Source organism: Stenella coeruleoalba, assembly GCF_951394435.1.
Source record: "Stenella coeruleoalba genome assembly, chromosome: 11".
NCBI classification, from domain to species: Eukaryota; Metazoa; Chordata; class Mammalia; order Artiodactyla; family Delphinidae; genus Stenella; species Stenella coeruleoalba.
In genome coordinates, this window is record NC_137157.1 from 45,524,791 (window position 1) to 45,544,283 (window position 19,493).

The window sequence follows — 19,493 nt, forward strand, 5'->3', positions numbered from 1 at the left end:
ATCCAATATTAAAGATAACATGACTTAAAAAGAAAAGGATAACATGACTAACAAGGTTTACATTATACACAAAAGAATTTTCATAAATATTTATTTTAAGTGCCTGATGATAACTAAAAGAGACGTTTCCTGCCTTTGTGCATCTAGTTGCTTGGGAGGCATTCCTTATTAAAAGAAAGGGTGCTAATAATATAAAAAGACTTTTTGCTAGGATCTCAGCAAATGTTATAAAAAAATTTTTATCACCAAGTAGCCATTACCTTATGGGAAGGATTTACAGTAATATGTGATTATGTATATGCTACTTTCATATGGCGGTGTCAGAAGCTCAAATCAGGCCTGGGTAACCTGATTGTACATTAATAAATTTTTACATGATTTGACCAAAGCTGTTTGAAGGAAAGGGTTCTTATTAAACATTTATCTGGTAAAATAAGGCAAACCCTTTAATTGTTCAAATGGAAACTATAAGAATAGTTCTGATATTCTATTTTGTAAAATAATTAGCACTTGCATAGCTTTATCAGAGACACATGTATTTTTAAAAAGATCTACATTCTATTTGTTATGCAGTATGGTTGCTCTATTTGACTCTCACTAAAAGAGGAGACAAAAATCAAGCTGATGTGTAAGATAAATTGACTTCATTTTAGGTTATAAGTTGTAAAGATATAATATGGTAAGTACTTTTCTATAATTCAATTCTATTGTGGGTTTATGGAAAAAAAAGAAAGCTTAAGAATTTTGGTATCAACACACATGGGGACAGAGGGAGTATTCCTAACATGGAACTGTGTAGCATGTTTGCCTATTAACGTATCAGTTTTGACATAGAATATGTAATATTTTTATTATGAGAATAAATGTGGTATACATTTATCTTTTTGTTTAAAGTAAAAGCTAGATCTCAATCTCTGTTATTTCATAACATACTTTCTTAGAAGGTGAATATAATCAGCTACCTGTTTTTAGTAGTCTGAGTTACCTGGATGATGCAAAGGTACTTCACATTTGAAAATACTATTTTCAAAATATTTTACAAGCTATTGCAAAAGCTAATTTTGTTATGAGGGAGGCCATGATTAGCTCAGTTTTACTGATAAAAAGATATGAAAAGTTTAAATAAAAGAACTTGCCCTGTACTTCAGGTTTTTTCCTAAAATTTTTCCCAATCACAGTGCCAAAAATAATAATTTAATTAATACAAAATCCAGCAGTTTTAAAGTTTTATTTCATGTTGGTTAACTCCTACTAGGCAAATTACTTAGAATGTAATATCCCAACTTTGGTACAGGAAAAATTTTTTTATAATATAATTTAAAAACATTACTTGTCATAGACTGTTCTTTAAAAGAAGTTTAAAAAGACAAAAACACAAAACACTTTACAAACATACAATTTCCTAGAAAAAATTTTAAGTACATGATTCTCACATAAGGCACTTCCATTCTCGTTCAAATAAGTTTCATAAGAAGTTCTCCATTTTTTTTTGCAACCAAGTCTTCATAAATAAATTATGCAGTAACGTTGTTACTTCAGGTAAAACTTTATTAAATACCCAATTTTGGAATAATTTCCTTAAATATCTTTACCTTTGAACAGAATGAAGTTCAAGCATCAAATCCTAATTGAAGGTACTTTTAGTCTGTTTGCAGTTAGAGAATTGGTAACGTTTTACCTTGTTGATCTTGTTCAAGAATCTTGAAATCTTCCAAAGGAAGACTGTTTAAGGCAGTTGGTAAAATGTGTTCTGATGTGCCCTTAAGTAATATATTATTTGCTTCTAGATTCTTCACCAAGCACGTGGCTTTGATCCATCTTCGAGTTGCTCTGCGTTCCTTCTGTAGGCAAGTTTTCATTTTCCTTCTTAAACTTGCTATTTCCTTTTCCAGTTTAATTATCCTCTTTTTTGCTTCCATAGGGTTCCTAAAGGCATAACTGTGTTCAAGTAGTACTTGCTGACTACTAATGTTTGATTTTAAATTAGGTGGTCCGTTTGGAGTACAACTGTTGTTTTTCTTCAGAAGATTCCTTGACTTGAGTTTCTGAGCAGAATAAAATTAGAGGGTTGAACATAAATTATGGAATATCACAAATAAGTAAATTTTGTTTTGGATAACAGTATTTAAACTGCTCTTTTAAAAACTGATTTTAAAAATTTGATAGGAAACATTAGCAGCCTATCTCATGTAGTCATGGATTCAAGTTTCTCAACTGGTTGAATTAACTCCAGCCACCTATTTCTTTTTGTCTTTTCTCTCCAGAGAGATAAAAGCATTGGTCTGGAAATAGAGAATGGACTTCCTAGGTCTCTTCCAAATTATTGAATATGATTCTGTAGAGACTTAAAAAGATTCTTTGCAATATTCTAAGGCCAGTATAGAATGCATTTAGACATTTGGTTTATTTGTGATACTGATTTGATCTCTTTTTTAGGTAAATACTATCTTCTCAATTTGATTAATATTTCAGACCTGTGGTCCTACTTAATACAAACATATTCCAAAGTATCAAGCTCCTGAATAGATTTACCTATTAATTATGCACAGTTATACCTTATTGATACATTCAAGGTTTTAAAATCTGGCTAGAAACTTTCTTTCCAAATCAGAAACCTGAGGACCCTTTTTTCCCTTTATCTCTTTCATTCAATTAGTCATCAGGTCCTATTAATTCTATCTCCTAAATATCTGTATCACAAATCCTTGCCTCTTCATCATTCTTTTTTTTTCACTCTCTTCATTTCTTTTTTTTTTATTTTTATTTATTTATTTTGCAACACTGTGCAGCATGTGGGATCTTCCCCGACCTGGGATCAAATCCACGCCCCCTGCAGTGGAATCGCAGTGTCTTAACCACTGAACCACCAGGGAAGTCCCTCCTCTCCATCATTCTTAATGCTACTACCCATATCAAGCCCATATCATTCATGTCTGGCTTGAATATATTAAAAACTTCTTTATTGATCTCTGGCTCATTTTGATCCTCACTAGTCTATTTTCTGCCACACAATAATTTTCTAACAGATTTGATGATTTAATACTGGCTAAATTCTTCTTTGCCTCCCTATTATTTAAAGAAAAAAATGTCTTTTTTATATGCCAAAATATCTACATGGCATACTGTACCATTTAGGATCTCACCCCATTCTGCCATTCACCATCTTTTTAAAAATTAATTAATTAACTTTTGGCTGAGTTGGGTCTTCATTGCTGTGTATGGGCTTTCTCTAGTTGCGGCGAGCGGGGGCTACTCTTTGTTGCGGTGCTCGGGCTTCTCATTGCGGTGGCTTCTCTCGTTGTGGAGCACAGGCTCAAGGCGTGCAGGCTTCAGTAATTGTGGCGCGTGGGCTCTAGAGCGCAGGCTCGGTAGCTGTGGCACATGGGCTTAGTTGCTCCACAGCATGTGGATTCTTCCCAGACCAGGGCTCGACCCGTGTCCCCTGCATTGGCAGGCAGGCGGATTCTTAACCGCTGCACCACCAGGGAAGTGCTGCCATCCACCATCTTAATTTTTACTCCAATAATATTAAACCACTTATAGTTCCCAGATTATTTGATTAATTTCATAGCTTTGTCTTTCATTCAACATTTATTGAAACATAGGAATTCATTTATGAATTCCTGGGGACACAACAGTGAACAAGTAAGATAAATATGGTTCCTGTCTTCATGAAACCTACAACTGGCATTCCTTCTGTCTAGGGAAATTGGCAGGGACTCTTTTTTGATCTGTATATTCCCAGCATCTAACTTGGATTTTGACATAATGTAAAGTTTAGTAAACATCTGTTGAATGAATAAATGATCAAAATGTCAAAAACAAGGTATACTTCAAATTCAATAAATATATGAGTTTGTACTATGTACCAGGCACTATTTGAGGTTCTGGGGATTCAGAAATGAAATGCTTGCCCTCCTGGAGCTTTTCTGATAATTGGTTTACCACAATCTCCTCTCCCTTCTCTTCCATTCAGATAGTAACTCATGTAGATTTACAAATTTAACTGTCAAAAATAACTCAAGAAAAGCAGTGATTTTTCCTCTCTGAGAGGAAAAGATGTCTATCTTCCTTTTCAAAGCTAAACTCTTTATTTTGTTGACATTTCTTTGAGGATTCTTACATGAGGGAAAGGCACTTTTCAATTTCCACTCTGACAACCTCCCTTCTGAACCTTTCAGTGACGCTGTCTTTCTCAGCTAGCTTTTTCCCCTCTGATCAGATCTTCCCTAACTAGATAAAACATTGTTTTAATACATTCATACTATACCTTAAATTTCTCCTTCCTTTTAAATATCACTTGCTAACACTTATTTTCCATTCACTCCTCAACTCATTATCTTTTGTTCTTATCATGCTATTGCAGCTGCGCTGTGCAAAGTCAAGAACCCTCTCCTACGTTCCAAACTCCAAGCTCAAGCCCAGCCGAAATGTCTGAGCTCTATGAGGTTTTCTGTTATGCCTCCCTCTGAACTTATATTCTTTGGTGTAACTCTGGTATTCTTTGGGTGTGCTGCCCTGAAAGCACTTAACACACATTATTTGCATATCATCTTAAAATCAGAGCAGAGAGATGCTGGAGGTTTCATTACCATTTCTCAGTTTTACCAATGGGTCAATTATTGATAATAATAAACAATGATGTAAAATTCCAATATAATAAAACAGTTTAGGTTGGGGAAAGAATATTGGAGTCAGGAGTGCTGAGCACTAATTCTAGCCTGCATCTTTACTTCAGTTTTGCAGTTTTCTTGAGGCACAGCATTATATATGAATTTCAATATATTCTTTTTTTTTGCGGTACGCAGGCCTCTTCTCACTGTTGCGGCCTCTCCCGTTGCGGAGCACAGGCTCCGGACGCGCAGGCTCAGCGGCCATGGCTCACGGGCCTAGCCACTCCGCGGCATGTGGGATCTTCCCAGACCGGGGCACGAACCCGTGTCCCCTGCATCGGCAGGCAGTCTCTCAACCACTGCGCCACCAGGGAAGCCCTCAATATATTCTTAATTGTTCCATGTTACAAACAAAAAGGGATGGATTCTAAAAATGGTTAAAATGGCATAAAAGTAGTATTACTTACCATGGACTTTATGTGGGTACAAAAATCAAAAATGGTTGGAACAGCATCCATTTTAAGTCGTCTAGTTTGTCCTGTTAGGTCAAAACAGGAGGCTTCAAAGTGCTTTGAACAAAGAAAAGTATGTTTTCCTGGCACAAAATTTTTGCGCCTAACCAGGCGAACCCATTCTTTTCTTCTTTTAGGATCCAAAGGAAACCTTTAAAAAAAAAAAAAAAAAGGCAACTCAAATTCCAACTATCACAATTCTGGTTGTACCTCAATGGTTAAAAGAAAATTTGAAAGGTAACAATTTAAAGTGTCTTACATTTACATATAAATTTAACAATTTCCGGTATCCAGATACTGGAACAGAAACCAATTCATGCTCATTTTTATAAGTTGTAAAAAAGTTAACAAAAAACTAACTTAAGTGGTTTAATTTTTCAGGGTTTTAAAAAGAGACCTTTCTTCCCAAACTAGTCCTTAACAAGGGCAGTAAAATAAACAAGACTAAACTGATCTAGATCAAATTTATGTAGATCCATTATAAGCAGGAATAATTTTACAGTGCTTTGATCTGCTGCTCATGTACGTGGTCAAGACAAATCAGATCATCTACAGATTAAATTTTATCAAGACAGATTCTGGTATTCCTTCCTCTGTGTTCATTATGATACTTACTACATTGCTTTGTAATTTTCCATTTTAATAAATTTTCAGTGAAATCAAAGATTATAAGTTTCTCGAGGACATGGATCATTTTATCTTTTTTTTTTTTTTTTTTGCAGTACGCGGGCCTCTCACTGTCGTGGCCTCTCCCGTTGCGGAGCACAGGCTCCGGACGCGCAGGCTCAGCGGCCATGGCTCACGGGCCCAGCCGCTCCGCGGCATGTGGGATCTTCCCGGACCGGAGCACGAACCCATGTTCCCTGCATCGGCAGGTGGACTCTCAACCACTGCGCCACCAGGAAAGCCCTCATTTTATCTTTTTATCTAACTTTAACACTTACGTAGTGCCTTGCAAACAGTTGGGACTCAACAAAAATTTGCTTAATTAATATAAATACAGAATATATGAATTTATAATTCACTATATTACTTGCATGAAGTTAAACTGCATATGTTTTTAAAAAATGACCTCTTAAGCTATGTTGTACAGTAGAAGGCATAATTAATTACTACAAAAAGTAAAATGCTGATGACAAGCCCAGCAGGAATGTTTTTCCTTTTATATTTATTTCAGATATAAAATATACTGATATGCACCCAGTGTACACCTGTTAAGGAAGAGAAAAATATAAGGGACTGTCTAAAAATTCGAATGGTAACTGTGTTGACTGACTTGCAAATAGAGGAATCAACATTCACATGTAATAAGTTTGAACTCTTCTTTAGTTTGACTACCTTATCCTTGAAGTATTAATTATGAACTCACTAGTACCTAAAAAGAACCATTAAATTTATGTTAGAAGATCATGTGGCTCAAAAACCCCCAACTGAAGCTTCATTAGGTAACAGCTTTGGCTGTGTCAGATATACTAGTCTTGCTCAAATTACCAGCAGGGAGGGCCACAGAGGTGAAGGCCCAGACTTACTTACTTAGACACCCTGCCATCTCATGTCCCCACCCCCACTGCCCCAAACACACCCTCACCTGGGGATAACATTCGTGTGTCACTCTGCAGTTCACATGTTTTCATATATGTACGTTGTTTTGCATTTCACTAGAAATACAAGTCTCTCTAATGGAGACTTTATCTACTCGGCCTAGCCCTCACCTCTTAATAGTAATGTATTCTCATCTCAAAGCTTTCTGATCACTTTCTCATCTAAGTGATCTGAAAATGTTTCCTGAGGATTAAGCTAAAAATTAAGCTTTAGTTTATAAGCACACTTCTTCTTCTTGGGACTTCAAGCACAAATAAGTACTATCAGCACTATTGTATTAGCATTTGTATAAGACTCTTCAGATATATGAAGACTTTCTTTCAAATATTACCTTTCACCCCCTCACCTTTTAGCTCGTTTTTAAACTAAAAGAAAGTTTTAAATTATGAAACCAATGTCTCCAATTGGACCTTAACGTGATCAAATTCTACTTCTTTCTTTTAAGACTCAGTTTAGGAATCCTATGTTCCTAACAAGTTTTTTTATGATCAGAAGACTTGGTCAGATGTTCCTATATCATATAGCACTAATATAACTGTATTCTAATTGTTTACTTTTCTATCTCCACCACTAGATCACAGGTTTCTCCTGGTTAGGAGCTGTTTTTTCACTACTTTTTCCTGTTAGTAAGCATTCAATGAACTTTTTGAGTGAATCAATGAATATACAAAGTAATGGAGTTAGTTTGGCATTACTAAATAATCTTGAGATTACCTGTGTTGAAATAAAATAAGAATAATCAACAATTTTATATTTGATTTTAGATAATGTTTTATACAGTATTAACCTTAATCATGTTTTTGCACGTGTTGTTTGGATTTTTCTCAGCAAATTCAAAGGGTGGGAGAAGCAGCCCATAAACTGAATTTAAGTAATAATAAATCATGTAAATATTAATTTTAAAAAATTAACGTGGTGTTAATAGATGGATATATTCTTGTTTACACAATAATAGAACCAGGCTTTCAGAAACATTAGTAGTTTTGGAAAATCACTCAGTATTTTAACAATGCTATTTTGCTTGGGTCTTTAACAGCTGAATGCCTCTTACATTCCAAGCACTGTCCTAGGCACTGAAGACATAGTAGTAAACAAAATTGATCTACCTTTATGATGTCTACCTTCTATGTGGGTATACTGTAATGGGGAAGGTAGAGAATCAAATAGCTTGCTTGATGTAGTAGAAAAGAGTGGCTGAAAATAGTCTCTGTAATCAAACCAGGTATCAATCCCAGCTCCTTCGTGTAATAGCTGGGTGACTTTAAGGATGTTGTTTAATCTTTTTAGGCCTCAGTTTCATCATCCATAAAGTGGAGTAATAACGGTACCTAGTGTGGTTCTAGGGATTAAATGAGACATTGTGAGTAAATGCTCAGCCCAATGCATAGTATGTGGTAAATACTAAATAAATGCTGTTTATTATTATTATAAAAGTAATTACAAGTGTCATGAGTTTATAAAAGGTTAAGTACAGGATTGCACGGAACCATAAAACAGGAAGAGCTAATCTCGTCAAGAAGCCTTAAGACAGTACGAATTAGCTAGGGAAATTAGGATGGTAGTAGTGAAGAGTGTTAAAGAGTACCTTGGGGACAGGAAGAGTGTTATGATATGAAACGAAGATGGAGGACTTTCCAAGTTAAAGAGTAATTTTGAACTTTATCCAAAATGGCATTGGTAAGCCATTAAGAGGCCTAATTTAGAGCTGTCAACAGAAAATGTTTTAGCTGGTTGTTAAACACAGCCATTATTAAAAATTAAATTATGTAAGTTTGCATTTAAATAAATTAAAAACAAAGGTAATAAATACTAAAAACCCATCACTTCCTAATTATTTTACTGTTGTCTATACTCTTCAGGTTACTTATGTCTGTTACACCTGTATGGAATAAATGCTATAGAATAGGGTAGTATTGCACGTTTCTTCCCAACTCCATGATCAGTGATGTCATATTGGTAGCTTATAACCAGTTATGGTGGGAGTATTTATATCATGGAAATTGGACAAACATTACAAATCAGGGCTTTCCCCCTTTCCTGGAAATCCTGTTGTTAAAAATTTAGCAACACACTATTGATTATAGACGAGCGGTTAGGAGTGCATGAATGGAAGCAGTGAACCAGTTAAAAGGTTGTTGTAATAATCCAACTGAGAGGGAATGGTGAGAAGTCAAGGGAGGATGACCTCCTAGTTTCTGGGTGGATGGTGTTTCCATTTACTGAGAAAGGGAATATGGGAAGTGGTGTAGGTTTGGGAGAAGGGCAAGTTCAGTAGTACAGTTTTAGTACGCTGAATGTGAGGAACTGAAGAGACCAGGGAAATAACTGAGACACTTTACCGATAGGTCTAAAACTCATTAGAGAGAGTCAGACCAGAGGTATTGATTTGGGAGGCATTAACAGGTAAATGTTAACCAAGACCACAGGAACCATTGCAATCCTTTTGATAAGAGTGGGAAGACCTTGGTCAGGGGGTGGAGTGGCAGAGGAGACTGAAGTTAGGCCAAAAAAGTAAGATGAAAATCACAAAATTAGTGTCAAATAATTCAAAGTAGAGAGTATTTCAAGGAGGAAATGATCACATGCCATGAAAAAAGGACGCTGGAGTGACAATTTATGTTAGCAAGAACAGTTTCAAAAGATTATTATTGGCAACACTTAGACTGGAATGGGCTGAGTAAAAGAAAAATGGTGACAGTAAGTTTGGGCAATATAAGCTGTACATGGGGATAAAGAAGTCTACCAATGTCCTAGGAAAGGAGTGAATAGTGTTAATTATGAAATAGGGATTAATTTTATTATAAATAATGTTATTTTAACACCTAAACTTATGGGGTTACACATGAAAATGTTAATTTCATAGCAAACAGTCAAACATGGAGAGGAGGTATGTATATTAGGGTACCACTGTGCATCTCCTAAACATTCATTATTGGTCCCTTGAATCCTCCCTCCCCCTCATCTTCCAAATCAAATGACGATATATGGTAGTTTCTCCTCAAACATTTCTCAAGCCTGTCCACTTTCCATCTCTACTGTCAGTACCACTGTAGTCTAGGCCACTGGGTGGACTCTCCATTGTTTTACTACAGGTTCCCAACTTTTTTCTCTATCAACGCTCACCTCTCCTAATCTAGTGCTGATTGTGCCAGCAACAGAAGTACATTTAGTTCAGTTGATGCTGTAGCAGGATATCCTTGTGAAATAGCAGGTGCATTAACATTCTGTAATAAGCTCCTTTCTGTCAAATTCATCTCTTGATGATGCTTGACCAGCTCTTTAAGTAACACTGTAATTCTCTGCACTGCAGCCTGAGGGCTTTTTAATATACAAATCTAATCACGCCATTCTTTTTAAGCCCTCCATAGCTTCTCAAGTACTCATTGGATAAAATAGAAAATCCTTTAAGTATCGTACAGGACCAAATCTATGTCATCTTTTGGTCTCGTTTGAAATTTCACATCCTTTGAGAAGTGTTCTTTGACTTTCCAAGGCTAAGTTAGAGACCCTGAAGGTCTCTTCTTTGGCACTTGACCACGATTATTTATGTTGGTCTTTCTCATTCCAACTCCAGGAAGGTTAAGAATTCTCTGGATCCCTAGCACCATGTCGGGGAAATAAGAGCTTGGTACACATTTGATGGATGAATGAATAAAGCACTACATTTGCATGAAGTAGATGAAAAACAGAAACACCACAAGGATTTTTTTTTTAAGTGGTAACTTTTAATAAGTGGGTACACTTTGTCATAATGAAGTAGGGAGAAAGGTCAAGGATATCATTTTCTACATTCTAAGATCTTAAGTTGTGAGGTATATAAAATCAGAACTGTTTGTACTTAACTTTTTGAATGCTTCTTTTCTTCAGGCATATGGCAGGCACTTGCAGAGAAGGTAAACATTTACCAAGTACTTATTATGTTTCATGTAGGGTTCAAAGCGCTTTCCAGAGTTCTGATTTGACAGAAATAAAGAATTTTGATTGCTCTTCCAGCAAACGAAGGCAAAACATAACCTGGGTTCTTTTTATAATACTCTGTTCTAGTAAGAATAGAAAGCTTATTTTTTCCACTTTCATTAACATCGCTTAATTCCACGGCTACTTACGATGATGACTCAATTTTTCCGCAGAGTTACTGTGCGTGACTATTTGAAATTTAAATGCTTCCCATGTCAATCCAGCTAGTGAGAATTGACTAATTATACGGGAACACAGCAGGCTTTTTAGGTGATTGCTGACTTGAAAAGGCAGATCTTGCTTCCTCTTATGGCGTCATTAATATCAAAACTTGGCCTAACACATAGGGAGTAAAAGAATAGAAAATTAAGGTATCCTCCTGTCACTTTCTAGAGAAGGAGTAATTACGGAGAGAACTTGGCTCTGTTTTACAAAGTGAGTAAACCTTCCCCGAAGGGAGCGAAAAATTGGACAGATTTGAGAAACACACACAAAGGGCAAAAATGATGCGTCCCTGCTACTAGCTAGCTAGCTAGCGAAGTTATAAGAATTAGTAGAATCCTGTTCTTTCCACACAATTGATACCCAGCCTAGGAACTCCCGTTTCCGTCACCCCCACTCCCTGCCCAGGTTACCTGTGGAAGCTGATGTTAATATGCTTGTTGTAGGTAGTAGCACAACCCGCCGCGGCGCAATTGGTCGGCATTTCCCTTTCGCCCTCATTCGGCGCTGTCTTAAGCCTAATCTGAGGCGCGGGCTGCTACGCTTTCTTCGGGAAGAGACTGGGCAAGCGAGGCTGGGGAAGGGCCCACCCAGCTAAGCTGAGGGAGCTAGGTGGGAAGAAAGGGTGTACGTATGTGTGCGGGGAGGGGGGGGGTGTCAGCCTTCCCTTTCTCTTTATTAATATGGCGGACTTGAGCCACAGGAGCCGACAGTCCTGGAGCTCTAATTCCCTTCGTTTGCCTTCACCAACATGGCGGACGCGCCCCGTCCTCTCTCAGGCTCCCAAAAGGGAGTAGGACTACTGCTTCTCTTCAGCAGTTGTCCTCCGAGCAATTAAAAAAAAGACGTGTGTCCCTCCCATCCCCCTGAAACTCTCACGGCCGAGATTAAGAACTGGCCCGCCTACCCCGCCACGCACCCAGAAACCCCAAAGCAGCGTCTGGAGTGGGGACGGGCCTCAGACTGGAAGGACAAACTCTAAGCGAGAGCCAAAAAAAAAGACTACAACTCCCAGTGAGCATCGCGTTGTCCTAATTATTATCGCGTGAACTGGGAGCCTTGTTTCCTGCGTGCCGCAGGAAGTGACGTCACGAGCAGAGCCACTTCCAGAGCTCTCTTCTCGCGAGGCGGAAGAGCCCAGATCGCGGAGGAGCAAGGGGGCGCTAGGGCAGGGAAGTGGGTTGCGACGGTCCGGCGAGAAAGAGCTGGGGTGCGGGGAAGTTGGGGAGCAGAGCCCGCTAGGTGAGCAAGTAGGGTAAGGCCGCACCGACCGGGTCCGTTGAGAAAGAAGGAAACTGAGCAGGAAGGCAGCTGACGGGCGGATCCCCGGACAGAGCGCTAAGGTTGTGTGGAACGCGCTGCTCCCGGGATGGCGACTGCAGATACTCCGGCCCCGGCCTCCAGTGGCCTCTCGCCCAAGGAAGAAGGGGAGCTTGAAGATGGGGAGATCAGCGACGACGATAATAACAGCCAGGTACGGAGCCGGAGCAGCAGCACCAGCAGTGGCGGCGGGTTGTTACCGTACCCGCGGCGAAGGCCTCCTCACCCGGCCCGGGGCGGTGGATCCGGCGGAGGCGGTGGCTCCTCCTCGTCATCGTCCTCTTCTCAGCAGCAGCTGAGGAATTTTTCACGCTCGCGGCACGCGTCGGAGCGGGGCCACCTCAGGGGACACAGCAGCTACCGACCCAAAGAGCCGTTCCGGTCTCACCCGCCCTCCGTGCGGATGCCTTCGAGCTCACTGTCCGAAAGCAGCCCCCGGCCGTCCTTTTGGGAACGGAGCCACATCGCCTTGGACCGTTTCCGTTTTCGAGGCAGGCCTTACCGGGGTGGGAGTCGCTGGAGTCGGGGGCGAGGAGGGGGTGAGCGAGGAGGCAAGCCGGGGGGCAGACCTCCTCTGGGAGGAGGAGCTGGATCCGGATTCGGCAGCAGTCAGAGCTGGCGAGAGCCCTCTCCACCTCGGAAGAGTTGTATCCTTAACGTGGCGGTCTGCCCTGGGTGTGTCACTGAAGTTCCCTTTAGCGTCTTCTCAGATCTGTGAGATGAGTAACTTTTCGGAACCGTCAGAACCGCTTGTTTTCACTGTGTCAGTATACTTAACGTAGGCGGTTCTTTGGTAATCCCCACCCATGTGTCAAACTGTAGCGTTATTTCTTAAAATTGCTTTATTGGGTGTATTGCTTTTTAACATGAACGTGTTATGGATGGGGGCCAAACTGGTGGAATCTGAGACAGTGTAAAATCAGATTTGCAGTATTACATCAGAAGCCCAAGTTTCATTAGCCTTTGTTTTTGCTAGTACAGGAACTTTGTTACGTGAAGTTGCCTTAGATTGTTAGAGGGAGAAAAAAGATACTGGCCATAAAAAGTTTGGGGAATACTGTTGCTTATTTCATATTGCAGTGTCACATTGAAAATTGTGAGGTTTCATCGTTCATAATCCTACTGGTTTTATTTGTGATTCTGTTTCTACCTTTCTTGATTTACTCTTACACACTGCCGCTTTTTTAAAGTTAAAAAAAAAAAAAGAACTGGTATCTTTTTTGCCAACTCAAATTCAGAGGTTTGAAATTCACATATCTTTGGGGGAAACTTTACCTTCTTAACTTTTCTATTATGTTCACATTTTGGACATTTTATAACTCTTACTGCTGACAAATGTGGGCTAGATAGAAAATGAAACTTAACAGCATTTTTATTTTAATATATTGGAAACTATGGGGTTTATGGGAAGGTGGAATCTATGGAGAGGTTAAGAAGGAAAATAGCAAAATAATCTGTTTTTTGTCCCCTCTAATCTTATTCATAGTTATCGTAAACATTCCTGAGTTTACTCATCTGAGGGTTTGCCATTTTAAGACGTGTTTGTAGAACTATGTATTAAAAAACTTTTTTTAATTGAAATATAGTTAATTTACAACGTGTGTTTCAAGTGTACAGAAAAGTGATTCAGTTATATATATATTATAATTTATTGTAGTAATGTAATATATACTTTTTCAGATTTTTTGTAGAACTGTGTCTTGACATATTCCATGATAACTGCATAAAAATAGTTTACTTAGAACATTTATTACTGGTTGTAATTTCCATGGTGTAATGATTTTTTAATATATTCATTATATATGAAACTTACATATAAAGACATTTGTTTGGGAGACACTCAACATTTTTTTCACGGAATACTTAGGACCAAACTGTCTTTCCCAGATGTCGGGATCGGAAGGGGACCAGAAATGTAGGTTTAGGTAAGAAGTAGGAGCTTCTGGTGCTACTGCTCTGAAAAAACTTCTACAGTCAAAAGTTGGGTTAGGAGCACTCCAGGATTGTTTCAGAAAAAAAATCATGTAGGTATTTAACTTTTAAAAAGAGGAATGCTCTTTCAATAAAGTTAGAAAACCTCTGCCCAAGATATTTTTTTAACCAGGGATTTGTTAGTTGTCAATTCTGAGCCTAAAAATGGAAAGGCTATTTAAGTACAAATATGTAAATTTTTTAAGAATACGAAGATGTAACTTCTAATTTGTGTTGGAGAGGCAAATGTAAATAATTATAGTTCAGTGTAAAAGGTTCAAATTCAGGTATGTAAAAAGTACTATGGGAGCTTAAAGTTTTTTCTTAGTTTATTTTATATTAGAGAAGGAAGTGGTACGTGGACTTGCCTACCTCCTGCCTTTGCCTTCTTTCTGTCCATTCATTCAATACCTCTACCACATACCTTTATTAATTGTTAATCTTATATGTTCTTTTTAATGAACAGGCACATGATGTTGTGAAACAAGTATGGGAAAATATCCAGTTTGATCTCTGTAGTAACTTATCAGAAATGAGCTCTCTTGCTGTTTTTCTTTTCACAGATGCTGCACTTAAGGATGATTGTTTTGATCTTCTGCTCATTGTTTTGCTTGTGAAGTATCACTAATCCATCCTAGAGGTGGTATTCTTTATAAGAATTTGTGAAGGAAAACATAGCTCCCAGCCACTGTTGTGTAATGTGAGCAAACAAAATTTGTAATACAAAATTTTGTTAATTCAAATTCCTTTAATACCATGATTGTACTAAGTTTAATTCATATTTCCACTGTATGATTGTAATAATGACATTTTACAAATATTGCATTAAGAAAGAAGGATTATTCTGTGACTCACTTCCATAATCTAGAAGTGAGGTAGCATGAATGCAGGTGGGTTTTTGTTTTTTAAAACTTTTTTTGTCTGTAATAATTAAGGTATGCTGGATGCAGTTTTAAAGAAATAGAATAACCATTATTCTATTTAGATTCTATTTAGATTCTATTTTACTTAGATCCATATTCTATTTAGATATTAGATTCTATCAGAATCTAATACACCAAATAGATTCTATTGCAGTAGTTATTTTCATTCTCATTCATTTTTAATTTTCCTTAGTGAGAGACACTTTGTCAATCAATCTTAGCATATATCTCCTTTGGATGGCTGCTGATGTAAACTTTCAAATCTGATCAGAGCTAACATAATGAGTCCAGTGTCTCATCAGTAGAAAGTCATTCCATTTTCACCTGCAATTGTAAAGGTTGAATGGCAGTTCTTTTTTTAAACCAGGTTTCAGTTAGAAATTGCATCTTGACCAATTTCAAATCTTTTAAGTGCTGGTATCATCGTAGCTGTTCTGCATAGACAGAAGTAGGAGATTTCATTTAGCCTTGAAGGAGATTAATTAGTCATAGCTCAGTTGCTTCTCATTTTTCTGTCCTTTAGTTATTTTATTTTTTTGTTAGCGTATTGAATCTTTTCCCTTTGTGAATGTTTCCAAGGACTCTAGTCATATTTTTTTTTTTAAGTGACTGTAGGTACATTGGAAAAATGAGATGTAAATGTAGATAATTACATAGTTTATGTACAGAGAGTATGTAATGGTGGGGTGGGGGAGCAAGTAATTGCCCGACTTCACATAGTGGGTGATATTTGAATTGGGGTCAATTTGAAGAACAGAAGAACCTAGACACAAAGCTATGCATAAATTGTGATAAACATGGAAGAGGTGAGATTGGAAAGGAATCATGAAAGCATTATATGCCATTTTAAGGATTTTGGACTCTATTCTTAGATTAAAACAAGGGATGAGATCTGATCAGATTTGTGTTCTAGAAAGATTAGTCTACCAATAGGATGGAGAATGGCTTGTGGGAGATAGAACCCTAAATGGCTATCACCAGCCAAAACTATGGGAGTGCATTAGAACGCTCAAAATTGACAGAGAGAGACTAAGTAGAGCTCACTGGCGAGCACCATTTTTGCAGTAGTTGGAAGAGAAAGGAGTCATGAAAACTTACAGGCAAAAAAAAAATAAGGAAACAAAGGGAGAGTAGAGTTATGGAAGCTAAGAGAGAAGTAGTTTACAGTGTTTAGTGCTGCAGAGAAGTCAGGGTGGATAAACTCAGCCAGCAGAAGCCAGATTCCATTTGGTGGAGGAGTAAGACAGGTAATGAGAAACTAGTATTGTTTCAAGAAACTGAGCTCTGAAGAGATCAGAAAAACAGATTTACTAGAACAGTTTTGCTGCAGAACTGTTAAAGATTTTCAGTTGTAGTGCTCATTTAGTTTCTAAAATATTTGGTGGTAATTCCCATTCTTAAATTGGTCATTAGGGAAGTTTAAAAATTTTGGGGGCTTCCCTGGTGGCACAGTGGTTGGGAGTCCGCCTGCCGATGCAGGGGACGCGGGATCGTGTCCCGGTCCGGGAGAATCCAACATGCCGCGGAGCGGCTGGGCCCGTGAGCCGTGGCCGCGGAGCCTGTGCTCCGCGGCGGGAGAGGCCACGACAGTGAGAGGCCTGCGTACCGCAAAAAAAAAAAAAATCTTTGTAGATTGCTTTTCCGTTAAGTTGTTACACAGAGAAGAAACTATTTAGGGAACTGTAATGTTATATCGTAGCGAATTTAATGATCTATAAATGACATATTAAAACCACTACTTGTCTTTTGTTAATTTCTAGGCTGGAGAAGTGAGGTGGAACAGTTCTCATATGTATGAATTAATTTGAATAAAAATTGTAGTTTGGAACCTTGTAGCCATTTCCAACCAAGAAGTTAAGTTTTATGTATCACTATGTTAGAGAAGAAAAAAAAACAAAAGTAATTGGTTTTAGATATCCTTTTCTTCAGGGGAAAATTAGAAGATACATTTTGAATACAACTTAAGGTTTTTTTTTTTATTATTTAACTGCCTTCATTGTCTTAGTTATATATATGTTGGATGTTAGTATACTTGATGAGCTCTGTACTTGTTATCTGTTAGGTTTTTAATACAGTGTTTCTTATTCATAACTTAGTCTTAACTATTGTCAGTGTTAATTTTTTATCTCTTTTTAAAAATTTGAGACATGACAAGAAACTAATTAAAAAGAAGAAACGTTTTCTTCTGATTATCTGAAGTGTAAATTATCCACATCTGTGACAAACCATTCAGTTTCTCCCCTCTTCCTTCAGAAAGGAATCTCTAACATCCAGCTCATTATGGGCTTTCCTGATAACCTGCAGAAGGAAGGATGCTATAACCTAACTAGGTGTAATACCTGTGGATACAACAGGTAATAAGTGACACGAGTGATTTTGTAAGTGGACTATTTATATGCATACTTGTTAATTTTAAAGTATGGGCACATAATGAAAGTGGGCATTAGCAGCACATGTGTTAAATGGCATTTAGTAATTTTAAAATATCAGTTCATCTTCCTTGAAAAACATGAAAAAGGGAGACAATTCATCTATAGTCTAATGTGTTTTTGTTAAATTAACTGGAAAATTTTTGGAAACTGGTTTCCTTAATATGCTGTTCAGCTAAAAGTTTTGGAAGATCTCCATCAAGAAAACAGAATTATTCATCAAAAAGTGAAAACTGTGGGGAAGAAACTTTTGAAGATTTACTTTTGAAGTATAAGCAAATACAGTTGGAACTAGAGTGCATCAATAAGGATGAAAAACTAGCTTTGAGTAGCAAAGAGGAGAATGTGCAAGAAGATCCTAAAACACTGAACTTTGAGGACCAAACAAGCACTGATAATGTCAGTATTATAAAGGACTCAAGTAAAGAAGTAGCTCCTGAGGAGAAAACACAGGTCAAAACTTTTCAGGCATTTGAATTAAAACCACTCAGGCAAAAATTGACTTTACCAGGAGATAAGAACCGGTTGAAAAAAGTTAAAGATGGAACAAAACAGCTTTCCCTGAAATCTGACACTACTGAATCTAGTCAAGGTAATGGAATTTAAAATTTCGATTAGTGATGATATGCTTCTTCCTCTAAAGGGGTAACTAGTTATTTTGGTAGTGTACTTCATTGAAATGATTCTGGTGTTTTATCTGTGAATTCTTTTTGCAGATAGTAGATAGTCGTATTGTTGGGTGATGACAAGTTTTGTTTCATTCTGATCTTTCACCACTTTTGGCCTTAAGTGCTGATCAGGACTAATAATACAGTTTTTAACATAAGTGGTAGTGGGCACCTTTGTTCCCTAACTTACAGGGGATACTTTTGCCATTTACTTTTAGATATGATGTTGGCTAAGTTTATTGTAGGAGTCCTTTATTGGGTAAAGGAAGTGTTCACCCCCACCCCAGCCCCCATTCCTTGTTTGAAATTTTCAGCATGAATGGATTTTGAAGTTTATCAAATCTTTTTTCTTCATTTATGGAGAAGAGCATCTAATTTTTCTCCTTTAATTTATTAGTGTAATGGATTATATTAATTGATTTTTGTAGTGTTAAACCATCCTTGTATGATTGGGATAAATCCAGTTAGTTCATGATATATCATTTTTATACATCATGGATTTGGTTTGTTAATTTTTTCTTTTCCTCTTTTTTATGAATGTATGATTTATATACAGTAAAAATTTACCCATTTAACTGTATAGTTCTTTGAGTTTTGACAAATGCAAGCAGTTGGGTAACCATTGCCAGCCATCACTATCATAGAACAGTTTCATTAACTCCCACCGATTCCCTCATGCCACCAACCCTACTTGGTAACCTCTGGTCTGTTTTCTGACCCTATACTTTTGCCTTTTCCAGAATGTCATATAAATGGAGTCTTGTAGAACATTGCCTTTTAACCCTAGCTGCTTTCCCTTAGCATAGTGTATTTGAGATTGATCCATGTGGTTGCTTATGTCAGTAGTTCATTTCTGTTTTATTGCTGAATGCCCCGTATGGCTATGCTACAGTTTGTTTATCCATTTCCCACTTCAGGGACATTTGGTTCTTCCAGTTTGGGGCAGTTACAAAACCTTCATAGATAAAGGTTTGCTAATGTTTTGTTTAGGATTTTTCACGTAGGTTCATAGTCTGTAGTTTTGTTCCTTCTTTTTCCTTACAAGTTTTAGTATAAGGTTATGATGCTCAGAATGAGTTGGGGAGTGGTTTCCTCTTTGTTCTCTGGGATAGTTTTAAGGTTGGAATCATTCCTGGGATATTTGGTAGATCTTGCTGATAAAATTATCTGGGCCAGGATGGCTTTTTTTCTGGGAAGGTTTTAAACTACTGACTGTTTATGTTTTCTATTTCTGGTTAAGGCAGTTTAGGTAAACTATTTTTCTTGTAATGTGCTC

General features: G+C 37.6%; 2 protein-coding genes across 3 annotated transcripts in view; one reads left to right on the plus strand and one right to left on the minus strand.

The window, feature by feature from the left end:
• Positions 1 to 1,209: 1,209 nt before the first annotated feature.
• On the minus strand, positions 1,210 to 11,856 carry THAP2 (THAP domain containing 2). The gene is made up of 3 exons (XM_079938284.1): positions 11,320 to 11,856; positions 5,081 to 5,276; positions 1,210 to 2,045 (listed from the first exon to the last, which is right to left on the minus strand). Exons 1-3 carry the CDS (start codon positions 11,388 to 11,390, stop codon positions 1,656 to 1,658), a joined length of 657 nt encoding a protein of 218 aa, XP_079794410.1. The 5' UTR covers positions 11,391 to 11,856; the 3' UTR covers positions 1,210 to 1,655.
• Positions 11,857 to 12,063: 207 nt separating this feature from the next.
• Positions 12,064 to 19,493, plus strand: part of ZFC3H1 (zinc finger C3H1-type containing) — a 49,229-nt gene continuing 41,799 nt past the window's right edge. For both annotated transcript variants that reach the window (XM_079938184.1, XM_079938185.1), the window contains exons 1-2: positions 12,064 to 12,873; positions 17,725 to 18,141. In XM_079938184.1, the coding sequence (XP_079794310.1) occupies positions 12,276 to 12,873; positions 17,725 to 18,141 (1,015 nt within the window). In that variant the 5' untranslated portion in view covers positions 12,064 to 12,275. The remainder of the gene's footprint in view (positions 12,874 to 17,724; positions 18,142 to 19,493) is intronic.